Source organism: Hyperolius riggenbachi, chromosome 3, assembly GCF_040937935.1.
Source record: "Hyperolius riggenbachi isolate aHypRig1 chromosome 3, aHypRig1.pri, whole genome shotgun sequence".
NCBI lineage: Eukaryota > Metazoa > Chordata > Amphibia > Anura > Hyperoliidae > Hyperolius > Hyperolius riggenbachi.
Genome location: NC_090648.1, coordinates 122,519,402 through 122,532,303, shown reverse-complemented (window position 1 = coordinate 122,532,303; position 12,902 = coordinate 122,519,402). Strand labels below are relative to the sequence as shown.

At 46.6% G+C, this 12,902-nt stretch overlaps 1 protein-coding gene across 1 annotated transcript in view; it reads left to right on the top strand.

Moving 5' to 3' along the window:
* Window positions 1-6,544, top strand: part of LOC137562213 (interleukin-1 beta-like) — a 28,232-nt gene extending 21,688 nt beyond the window's left edge. Inside the window, exons 8-9 of the mRNA XM_068273546.1 lie at window positions 3,136-3,278; window positions 6,332-6,544. Of these exons, the coding sequence (XP_068129647.1) occupies window positions 3,136-3,278; window positions 6,332-6,544 (356 nt within the window). The remainder of the gene's footprint in view (window positions 1-3,135; window positions 3,279-6,331) is intronic.
* The last annotated feature ends 6,358 nt before the right edge of the window (window positions 6,545-12,902 follow it).

The window sequence follows — 12,902 nt, the reverse complement described above, 5'->3', positions numbered from 1 at the left end:
AACTGCATTTTGTGCTCCTCTTTCTGTTTCCCTTTGCCTTTGCCTTTTGTATCTCTTTCCTCCCCTCCGCTTGTGCTGTCTGACAGACCGGACTGGTCGTCCGTTGTCGGTAAAAAATCAGAAGACGGTTGATCCCCACCCTCTTTTGGTATCTGGGGTTTCGGATGCTTCTTTGGATTTTTCGGTTTGCCAAACCTAGGCTGTCTTGGTGGACCCTCACCTGGTCCCCTCTGCCATCTATACACGTAACCCACAGTGTAATCTTGTGAGTCTCTTTATATGAGGAGGCTTTTGTTTATTCCAATTGTTTATTTGGTAAACATGCGATTATTTGGAAACGTTATATTGACGATATTTTTTTGATTTGGGAGGGGCCACGTTCGAGCCTGGATGCGTTTGTATCTGAACTGCATGGTAATTGTTCTACTATTAAACTCACTGTCCATGCTGACCAGCAGAGGGTCAATTTTTTAGATACATGGGTCACTAAGAGAGGGGGGTCCTTGACTACTGATTTATATGTGAAGGAGACAGATAAAAATTCTGTTCTACACTTTTCAAGTTTCCATCCCCCCCATGTGAAATACAACATTCCTAAGGGGCAATTTAAAAGAATTCAGAGAATTGTGGATGACCCCTCCACAAGAGAACTAAGGTTGGAAGAAATGAGGTACAAGTTTTTGGCAAGAGATTATCCCCAGGTATGCCTACAAGATGATTTCAGATTTAAACCCATGAATCAGGTTGCTACAAGGAGGAGAGGGATTAGGTTAGATAACGCGGAAAGAATTCCGTGTGTGACCACATATAATGTATTATCGGAACATGTGGGACGTATTATCAATAAACATTGGCCCATTTTAAAACAGGGTCTTCCTACAGTCAAGGAGTTTCACGATTGGCCGTTGTTGTCCTTCAAAAGAGCCCCTTCCTTACGGGATAGATTGGTTAAAAATGATTTGGGTTCAGAGAGAGAAATTGAGTGTAAGAACAAGGGGACTTTCCCGTGCTTGAAATGTCATTTATGCAGTTATTTAGTGAAAGGAGACACCTTTACCCATCCCAGCCGGGGGACCAAATTTAAGATTGGAGGTCGCTTTGATTGTGACTCCAAGTTTGTTATTTACTTGCTTAAGTGTCCCTGCGGGCTGGGATATGTGGGTAAAACAACGCAGGCGATCAAAGATCGCATTGCGTCACATAAGTCCAATATCCGTAATAGGAATATGGACTTATCAGTCTCGGCGCATTTTGCCACGTATGGTCATACTGTGACACAACTAAGGGTTCAGGTTATTGAGGGGATTCCATATCCACGGAGAGGGGGTAGTAGGGAGAAAATGTTGGCATTGAGAGAGAATTACTGGATTAATAAACTAGATACTTTAGTTCCTAAAGGTCTTAATAGAGACTATGATCTTACTAACTTGATTTAAATTGTGACAGTGTTTTAGGTGTCTTATTCCTGCAGGGGTGATACTACTGGGGACACTTGGATGGTATAATTTGTCGTTATTTATTCACTAATGTGGACGTTCGTCCATCCTGGTGCCCCTAGGGATTTAGACTGGAGGCGCAGCCTTTTGTCCGTATGGACACATGGCTAATTTACATATGGGGTGTGACTTGTGGTGGAGGGATTGCATGGCTGGGAACGTTCCAGGCAGTGCAGTTCCTGCATCACTGGTCTCCTAGCAACGTCAGTCTCTGCGGACGATGTAGGCTTTGATTGGTGAGTGGAGGCACATGTGGGGGAGGAGCCCTGCTACGTGCCCCACCGCCTCTTTACGGAGTTTGCCGATTTTGAGCTTAAGGACTTCCGTATGACGGCGGAGTCCGTGTTCACGCTGTGTTGATGAGGTCACGTGATACGGAAAGCTCCGGTCACGTGCCTGCCTTTATGCGGACGTTGTCGGCGATTATGGGATTGGCTGTTTCCGCATAGCTGACATTAGATCACACGCAATTGGCCATGGGAATAGCGGAGAAGGGTTGTGTGCCTCCTGATTGGGTAATATGTATGCAGTCCTGCGGCGGACGCTGCAGGCTGGATTGCCATTGGACACAATGATCCAGGATTTTTGAGTCTTTCTCCTGGTCTTTACCGGGATGGCTCTACGAGTGAGTGCCCTTATATATTTTACTCTTTTATAGATTAGTGTCACTTCTGCAGGAGTGGATTGTTATCTTATATAAGATTGGGATCAAGAAATGTATTGTGATTGATAACATGTTATGTTATGTATTTGCATACATGCAAAGGATCAGTTCTCTATGTGGTCCTCCTTGGACCTTTATAAGTAGCTTGTGTGGTTTTGAATTATATTGTGGGTCTGTCATGATTTGAGAAAGGACTGAGGCAGCCCGAAACGCCTGTGCGTCATCATCCTTACAGATACCCACATGTTTTATGATGTTACCTTTTAAATAAGCATTACTTAATAAAGAATTTTAGATGGTGAGATAAGGATTGCAAACATTTGCCACTTAATAGTATTTTTTTTTTTTTTTATCTAGTCTCACTTATGTTTTCTAATTTTCTCCAGCCTTACTAAGTCAGCCTCACAGCAGTCTTAAAGTGTACCCCAGGGGAGGTGGTGGATGGGACAAGAGAGGTGTTCCCTGGTCCATGACATAGATCTGTGTCCCCTCAACGCTGCTATCTGCACCCCCGCCCCCCGCGCACGCTGCCGAATTTGCCTACATGCAGCATTTCAGCATCTCTAGGGGAAAGGGGCATCCCTAGCAGCAGAGGCACTCCTGAACAACACCCACTGGGGGTGTTCCTAACACCCCTTCCCCACCTCTAATAGGCCAGCTCTGCCTCTGCCCCGCCTCCCTGCACTACACAGAGCAGAGCTTGCAGCTTAATGACCCCAGTGTGGTCACTAAAAGTGAAAGTGGCTGATCTCTAGCCACAAGAGCGGCAGAGAGCGGCGAGGATTGTGTTTACCCGACCCGGCCAGCCCAATAGATCAGGTAGTGTGGTTTTTTTAGTGAAAACTTGCTGCCTCGGGTTCTGTTTAATGTCATGGAGTTAATGTCAACACAAGTATAATGTCAACACAGTATAATGTAAACTTTATTATATTTTAAGAATGTATGTTTCATTTGCCTTTCTTTTTAAACTTTCAGCAAAGATAAATATGGGTGCCTACATTGCCTCAAATGTTGATGGACAGAGACGCCCAGTCACACTGGGTATTGCAGGCCACAGCCTCTACTTGTCTTGTGCAGCTGAGGAAGGAAACCAAAGCATGCCAGTCGTATCTGTCATGGTAAGTGCTTGCTGCTGGCTTTGATTGTTACCGTCTTTCCCCGAAAATAAGACACTGTCTTATATTCTTTTTTCCTTCAAAATTTGTCCTAGGTCTTATTTTCGGGAAGGTCTTAAATATATTTCCCTCTTGTGCTTCCTGATTCCCCCACCTCCACTTTACCTTCTGCCGACCCCCTCCTCCACAAAGTCGTATTGCCCACCGACATACTTCTACTGCAGATCAGCGTAGGTAAACGGCTGATTCCCGCACTGCCGCTCGTGGCCCCGTTCTGCCGGCATTACTTTCAAACCGCAGATCAGCGGTAAGGTGTGGTGAAGAAAGCTAGTTACACTGTAACAGGCACTTCCGTGTACAGGAAGTAAACAGAGATGTCACTTCCTGTACACGGAAGCGCTGTTACAGTGTAACTAGCTTTCGTCACCACACTTTACCGCTGATCTGCGGTTTGAAAGTTATCCTGGCAGAAAGGGTAGAACGGGGCCACAAGCGGCGGTGCGGGAATCAGCCATTTACCCACGCTGATCTGCAGTAGAGATAGCGGTATGTCGGCGGGCAGTGTGACTTTCTGGAGGAGTCGGGAGGGGTCGGCAGGAGGTACAGTGGGAGCGGGGTAAGGGTGGGGGGGTGCAGACGGATAGACGTCCTCAGTCACTAAGGCTTATTTTAAGGGTAGGCCTTATATTTTGAGCAAGCTCGAAATATTTACTAGGTCTTACTTTAGGAGGATGTCCTACTTTCGGGGAAACATGGTATTTGGGACATGGATGATCACTATTCAGAAAGTTACAAATTATGAAGGATACAACAGCATAAATCCCTTTGAAATCCAACAGATCGTTATGGCAGTGCAATTTTCATGCAACTTTTAGGGCCCTTTTACACTTAATGTGTTGCGTTGAGTCCCATTTGCCAAAACTGAGCAAAACGCTACACAACTAATTACAAAGCATTGTGTTAAAGGGCCCGAAGGGGATGTAAGTCTTCACAGAATATTGGAATTTTCTGTGAGAAAGACCAACAAAGACTTTAAGGTGCTCATACATCAGAAGATGTATGGGCAGATTGACCAAGAGACAGATCTCTCTCTGACCGAATCTGATCAGAGATCTGTTGCCGGCCCATACACCACAGGCTGATTCACGATCGATTTCAGTATAAAATCTCTCAGGAATCGGCCTTGTGACGCAGCATCCTTCGACATGCCGTCCCCCACGCTGTCACCGCTGCACACCCGATCGAGCAAGTCGGCCCTACTTTTTGCAGAATGTCCGACCGATACATGTGACCAATTTTGGCCTGAAATAGTTTGCATCGTTGGAGCATTCAGTCCGTTCACATGCTTTTGGCAGCACCGATTTTCATCCAATTCGATAATGATTGTTGAATCGGATGGTTGATCGGGCCGGCAAGTCACCTGATGTGTGGCCACCTTTACACTAGAGCTATAATCAGCATCAATATGCAAACTTACCCTACTTTAAGGTATTTTCTTTGCAAAACTTCCGCCAGATCAAAACACAGTCAGGAGATTTTGCTGCAGAGTTAAATACAAGGTGTAAAAATAATTCCTAGCCGCTAGATGGTTAATAGTATTTTTCTGCACTTACATTCCTGTAATAAATCTTTCTCCTGGATCCCAGATTGAGATAAGACTGCAGTTACATACTTCATCCACAGATGTAAACTGAAAGGATGAGCAGTAAGGGTGCCTTCACCCTGTGAGTGTAGCTGCTGCATGTGAACAGACTGGCCATAGAATTGTATGTGTTGTATCGGACCATGTTATGCAAACACAATTCCTACAGTGTCTGTCTGTATATAAGATTAGTCTTGCAGATCGAATCAGGGTTTCCTATTTTGGAAACCCAGATTATGCAGCGCAACACACTTCATTACCTCAGGTAGTGCAGAGGGGCAGGGGGAGGTTACATGGTTGGGGTCCATGCCACACATCACGAGATTACATTGCTTTCTCCTTCCTTAGAAGGAGGAAGCATCGGAGTCTCATGAAGTGTGGCATGGATTGTGGCTGGATAGATGAATAGTTGCTGGCTGAATAAATGGTTGCTGGCTGGATAGTTGGATAGTTGCTGGTTGGATAAATGGTTAGATGGCTAGACGGTTAGATGGCTAGACAGTTAGATGGTTAGACGGTTAGATGGTTAGATTAGATGGCTAGACGGTTAGATGGCTAGACGGTTAGATTAGATGGCTAGACGGTTAGATGGCTAGATGGACAGTGGCTGGGTAGTATAATGGTTAAGGGCTCTGCCTTTGACATAAGTGACCTGGGTTCAAATCTAAGCTCTACCTGTTTAGTAAGGCAGCACCTGTCCAGTAAGGAGTTCTTGGGCAAGACTCCCTAACACTGCTACATCCTACTGAGGGTGCTCTAGTGGCTGCCTCGCAAGCGCTGTGAGTCTGATAGGAGAAAAGTGCTATACAGATACTGGAATTATTAACCGCCCCCTGCTCCTACGTAATGAAGTGTGTTGCTGCACGGTGTAGTCTGGGTTTAAAAAAGTAATAAACTTTGATTCAAATAGCAACACTATATATGATTACAAATTCCACATAAATACAAGGTTTTTAGAATGTTCACGTGGTCCTGAAAGGTTACGATCCTAAACTGGCTACTGCACTCAGAATTACATTCGGCCTTGAATAAAAAGGACCCTACTTAGCAGAGAGAGCCTCATTATTAACCCCCTTGGCGGTACATAGTTTCTGGGCGGCTGCCCCGGCGCGGGAACGCTGGGGGTTCCGTATAGCAGAAGTTATTGCGGGCGATCGCGGGGGACAGGAGCAACTTTGTGCATACGCTTAGCTAGCGAACCGCTAGCTAAAGCGTATGCCACCATTTAAAAAAAAAAAAGTCTTGGGCCATGTGATCCTCGTGTGTAGCACGGGGTTACCGCTAAGGAGGTTAAAGAAAAAAAAAGTTAAAACTGTTAATATTTTACTACTTTGCTTTCTTATCTTTAAACATTATGGTGTTTACGTTCATCACTGAATCTCATCCTGACTTGTCTCTTTGGTGTCTCTCTTAGGAGATCAAAAATATCCAGGAAAAGAAAAATGAGGACTTGTTGCCCTTCATGTTCTACAGAGTAAGACATGCAGACAGCACCAACACCTTTGAATCAGTGGCATTCCCCGGCTGGTATATCAGCACATCTCAGGTGGAAAATGAGCAGGTGCGGTTGAAGCCACAAGAGGACCAAACATGTATAACAGATTTCATGGTGTATGCAAGCTCCTAATCTCGCATGACAACTCCTGCATGTATGTACTGTGTACATTGCCCAACCACGTTTATTCCGTTCCCATGTCTGACACACTTACAGAAGTGATGATCATGTCTAGAACTCATGCAGAAGCATGTGATTTGTTTGATCACATGATAGATTTGTTCCCTGATCAAATCCTGCTTTTGCACATGATCTTGACTAGCAAATCAGAGACTTACATATCTATCACCTGACCAAACTGATCACATGCTTTTCCATGCGTTCTCCTAGACATGACCATCACTATCAGTAGGTGCTGCTCAGATGTGACGGAATGACTTTTACTGTTATTACTTTCATAAAGTTCACATTCTCAGAGAGAAACTAACTGTGTTAGGAGTTTTTATCTATTGTATTATTTTACTAATATTTATATTAATTTTATATTTATTTATTGGCATTTCTAGTGATATACTGTTTATATGGTATGTGTGAAGTTCATAATGATATTTCTAAACTATTTTTGTAACAGCTTTCTAATAAAAAAAAATCATAAAAGGAGACCCTTTTGTCAGTTGTGGTGTCTGTATTTTCGAGAATATATTAGAAACGGAAATCACTTTTGATTTTGATTATGATTCTAAATATAGTAGAGTTTTGTTATAGTAAACTCTGATATACAGGGGTTGGACAAAATAATGGAAACACCTTGAAAATTACAGCATCAATTCTCCGAAGTATTGATTCATACAAATTGTGAATTGTTTCCAAAGGAATTTTAGCCCATTCTTCAGTTAAAACACCCTCCAGTTCTTTTAGAGACGATGGCGGTGGAAATCGACTTCTTACTTGAATCTCTAATAATGACCATAAATGCTCAATAATGTTGAGGTCTGGGGATTGTGGTGACTAGTGATGCTCAAATACCCCTTTTCAAAATTCGAGTTAGGTCGAATTCGAATAGTAAATTATTCGAGATCAGTCGAATATTCGAGTCGAATAATTTTTACTATTCGATTCGACCTCGGAATTCGAGCTCACTATTCGAGTCGGTATTCGAGCTCATTATTCGAGCTGACTATTCGAAATGGCCTTAAATAGCTTCCAACACTTGTTTTGAGGGTGAATGATGCAAGAAACCTCTTTTTTTCCAAGTAACAACAGCAAGTGATTATGTGGGGATGTTCCTTTAAAAAAAAAAAGTTGAAAAGAGAAGTTGTGTCCAGAAATTTGTTCAGTACTGTATATACTTCTTCTTCTTCTTCTTTATCTTCTATATCTTCTTCTTCTTCTTCTTCTATATCTTCTTCTTCTATATCTTCTTCTTCTATATCTTCTTCTATATCTTCTTCTTCTTCTTTTATATTGTCTTCTTCTTCTTCTTCTTCTTCTTCATCTTCTTCTTCATCATCTTCTTCTTCTTCATCTTCTTTTTCTTCATCTTCTTCATCTTCTTCTTCATCTTCTTCATCTTCTTCTTCATCTTCTTCATCTTCTTCATCTTCTTCTTCTTCATCTTCTTCATCTTCAACTTCTTCATCTTCTTCTTCTTCTTCATCTTCTTCATCTTCTTCTTCTTCTTCTTCTTCATCATCTTCTTCATCTTCAACTTCTTCATCTTCTTCTTCTTCTTCATCTTCTTCATCTTCTTCATCTTCTTCTTCTTCTTCATCATCTTCTTCTTCTTCATATTCTTCATCTTCTTCTTCTTCATCATCTTCATCTTCTTCTTCATCTTCTTCTTCTTCATCATCTTCATCTTCTTCTTCTTCATCTTCTTCATCATCTTCATCTTCTTCATCTTCTTCTTCTTCTTCTTCATCTTCTTCATCTTCTTCTTCATCTTCTTCTTCTTCATCATCTTCTTCTTCTTCATCTTCTTCTTCTTCATCATCTTCATCTTCTTCTTCATCTTCTTCTTCTTCATCATCTTCATCTTCTTCTTCTTCATCTTCTTCTTCTTCATCTTCTTCTTCTTCATCTTCTTCATCTTCATCTTCTTCATCTTCTTCTTCTTCATCTTCTTCATCTTCATCTTCTTCTCCTTCTTCTTCTTCTTCTTCATCTTCTTCTTCTTCTTCTTCATCTTCTTCTTCTTCATCTTCTTCATCTTCTTCTATATCGTCTTCTTCTTCACTTATTTCTCTTTTCAAATTTTTTTTTTTAAAGAAATGCAGCTATTTTTGAGCGTAACAAATAGCTGGTGGCGCACGCATGTTGGAAGCGCCATTGTATGTGCTCCCTGGCAGTGGAAACACACAGACAGCAGGAGGTAAATTCAGCAGCAGGAGGAGGAGGATGAGTGTGTGGCAGCAGGCAGTCAATGAGGCAGGCAGCGTGACATAATAGCCCTGGTACCTAGCGGTGATACCAGGGCTGTAAATAAACACAGCAGGCAGGAGGTCCCAGACAGCGGTCGTGCAGCCCACATTGTGTCCAATACACAACTGGGACAACACAGTTTTCAACCCGGGCACCTCAGAAAAATTAAACCTTGTTTTTTTTTTTATGGTTTTGTAGTTTTGTTTTTACAACAAATTACACAGACAGATATAGCTATTTTTTGACGTAATAGCTGGTGGCAGAGTGGCAGCAGAAGGTAAATCTGTGTACCCTGGCGTTGGGAAACACAGACAGACAGACAGCAGCAGCAGCAGCAGGAGGAATGGAGGAGTAATGTGAGCAGCTATTGTTTGACGTAATAGCTGGTGGCAGAGTGGCAGCAGAAGGTAAATCTGTGTACCCTGGCGTTGGGAAACACAGACAGACAGCAGCATCAGCAGGAGGAATGGAGGAGTAGTGTGAGTGTGGCAGCAGGCAGGCAGCGTGACATAATAGCCCTGGTACCTAGCGGTGATACCAGGCCGTAAATGAACACAACAGGAGGTCCCAGACAGCGGTCGTGCAGCCCACATCGTGTCCAATACACAACTGGGACAACACAGTTTTCAACCCGGGCACCTCAGAAAAATTAAACCTTTTTTTTTTTTTTTTTATGGTTTTGTAGTTTTGGTTTTACAACCAATTACACAGATATAGCTATTTTTTGACGTAATAGCTGGTGGCAGAGTGGCAGCAGAAGGTAAATCTGTGTATCCTGGCGTTGGGAAACACAGACAGACAGCAGCATCAGCAGGAGGAATGGAGGAGTAGTGTGAGTGTGGCAGCAGGCAGGCAGCGTGACATAATAGCCCTGGTACCTAGCGGTGATACCAGGGCTGTAAATAAACACAGCAGGCAGGAGGTCCCAGACAGCGGTCGTGTAGCCCACATCGTGTCCAATACACAACTGGGACAACACAGTTTTCAACCCGGGCACCTCAGAAAAATTAAACCTTTTTTTTTTTTTTTATGGTTTTGTAGTTTTGGTTTTACAACCAATTACACAGATATAGCTATTTTTTGACGTAATAGCTGGTGGCAGAGTGGCAGCAGAAGGTAAATCTGTGTATCCTGGCGTTGGGAAACACAGACAGACAGCAGCATCAGCAGGAGGAATGGAGGAGTAGTGTGAGTGTGGCAGCAGGCAGGCAGCGTGACATAATAGCCCTGGTACCTAGCGGTGATACCAGGGCTGTAAATAAACACAGCAGGCAGGAGGTCCCAGACAGCGGTCGTGTAGCCCACATTGTGTCCAATACACAACTGGGACAACACAGTTTTCAACCCGGGCACCTCAGAAAAATTAAACCTTTTTTTTTTTTTTATGGTTTTGTAGTTTTGGTTTTACAACCAATTACACAGATATAGCTATTTTTTGACGTAATAGCTGGTGGCAGAGTGGCAGCAGAAGGTAAATCTGTGTACCCTGGCAGTGGGAAACACAGACAGACAGCAGAAGGGCAGTACGCAGCCCACTGTAGGTGTAAAATGTGTGGCTGCAGGCGACTTAACCCTCCTGGCGGTTTGACAAAATCCGCCAGAGGGCAGCAAATACGTTTTTTTTAAAAATTTTTTTTTTTTTTCATGTAGCGAGACGAGGTCTCGCTACATGATAGCCGCTGCTCAGCGGCATCCCCCCAGCCCCTCCGATCGCCGCCGGCGATCGGAGATCAAGAGATCCCGTTCAAAGAACGGGATCTCTTGGAGGGCTTCCCCCGTCGCCATGGCGACGGGCGGGATGACGTCATCGACGTCGTGACGTCAAAGGGGACTCCGATCCACCCCACGGCGCTGCCTGGCACTGATTGGCCAGGCAGCGCACGGGGTCTGGGGGGGGGGCGGCTGCGGCGCGACGGGTAGCGGCGGATCGGCGGGTAGCGGCGGCGATCGGACACTGCACGCAGCTAGCAAAGTGCTAGCTGCGTGCAGGAAAAAAAAAATTATGCAAATCGGCCCAGCGGGGCCTGAGCGGTGCCTCCCGGCGGCTTACCCCGAGCTCAGCTCGGGCTTACCGCCAGGAGGGTTAATAGTCAAAGTGAACCAGGCTGGCTTAGTGAGCAGGAGCCAGGAGGTGGTAAAGGGTGGTAAGGCACATTAACGATGGTTCTTAGCCAGTTCATGTCCCCCTCTCGCCGACAACAGGGGCCAGGAACTCGCCTTCCACCCACGCCTGGTTCATCTTGAGAAACGTCAGTCTGTCCACAGACTTGTGAGACAGACGTGAGCGTTTCTCGGTGACCACACCACCAGCTGCACTGAAGCAGCGCTCGGACAGCACGCTGGAAGGGGGGCAGGACAGCACTTCCAGGGCGTACTGCGCCAGCTCGCTCCAGATCTCCAGGCGCTTGACCCAATACTCCATGGGATCAACAGGGGCATCGCTGTCAAGCCCGCTGTAGGACCCCATGTAGTCAGCCACCATGCGGGTCAGGCGCTGGCTGTGACCGGTGGAGGATGCTGCTGCATGCACCTCCTCTCTAGTCACTGCTGCCGGAGCCTCTACAGTCCTGTAGAGCTCGTGGCTGAGAGACAGCAGGTCTGTGGGGCGCTTGCTGCTGGATGCAGGCACCTGCTGCTGCCTCTGTGCTGGCTGCTGGACAGTGGGGGTGGAAGGCTGGGGGAAGGCTTCCTCCAAGCGCTCAACAAGGGCCTGCTGCAAGCTCCTTATTTGTTGCGCTGGGTCTCCTCCTGCAGGCGGCAGGAACTGGCTCAACTTCCCCTTGAGGCGTGGGTCCAACATCATGCTGATCCAGATGTCCTCCCTCTGCTTCATCTGGATCACCCTGGGGTCTCTGCGCAGGCACGTCAGCATGTGCGCTGCCATTGGGAAGAGGCGGGCCACGTCTGCTGGCACATCGACGGCAGTGCTGCTGTCCTCATCCTCCTCCTCTGCCTCGTCAGCCTCATCCTCTCTCCACCCCCGCACCAACTCAGCTGCACTGTGCTGCTCCCCCTCATCAGCAGCAAGGTCAGGGACCTCCACCAAGTCCTCCTCCTCCTCCCCCTCAGAGGTGGACTGTGCAGCTGCTTGCCGCTCCTGCTGGTCCAAGGCTGCCGCTCCCTGTTCCAGCAAAGCATCGAGGGCCCTGTTCAGCAGACAAACCAGGGGCACCCACTCGCAGACCATAGCATGGTCCCTGCTCACCATGTTAGTGGCCTGCAGAAAGGGAGCCAGCACTAAGCACACCTGCTGCATGTGCCTCCAGTCATCATCGGGGACGATGGACGGGATGTTGCTGGTCTTGTCCCTTCTCTGAGCGGCGGAAACAGTGGCCAGGGCAAGGTACTGTTTGACAGCGCGCTTCTGTTCAACCAGACGCTCCAACATCGCCAGGGTGGAGTTCCAGCGAGTCGGAACGTCAAGGATCAGCCGATGGCGTGGCAGATCCAGCTCCTTTTGCACGTCTTCCAGGCTCGCACAGGCTGCAGCCGAGCGCCGGAAGTGACGCACAACGTTCCTTGCCGTTTCCAGCAGTTCGCCCATCCCCTGGTAGGTGCGCAAAAACTTCTGCACTACCAGGTTCAGCACGTGGGCAAGACAAGGGATGTGGGTCAGGTTTCCCCTGTCTATTGCGGCAACCAGATTGGCCCCATTGTCGGCCACCACCTCTCCGACTCTGAGGCCTCTGGGGGTCAGCCAAATCCTCTCCTGCTCCTGGAGTTTGGCCAACACATGGGTTGCCGTCAGCTTGGTCTTCCCAAGGCTGACCAAGTGCAGCAGCGCTTGGCAGTGGCGGGCCTTCACGCTGCTGCTGAGGCAGGGGGTTTGGCCAGGTGTGCCGGAGGATGGCAGAGGATCGGAGGAACCTGCTGCAGTTCCCCTGACCCTGCGGGGTGGCACCACCCACTGTGTTGCTGCTGCTGCTGTGCCCGCTGCTGCTCTCCCATCCTCACCCCCTTCCACCAAGCTGACCCAGTGGACAGTGAAGGACAGGTAGCGGCCTGTCCCGAAGCGGCTGCTCCAGGAGTCCATGGTGACGTGGACCCTTTCACCAACCGCGTGCTCCAG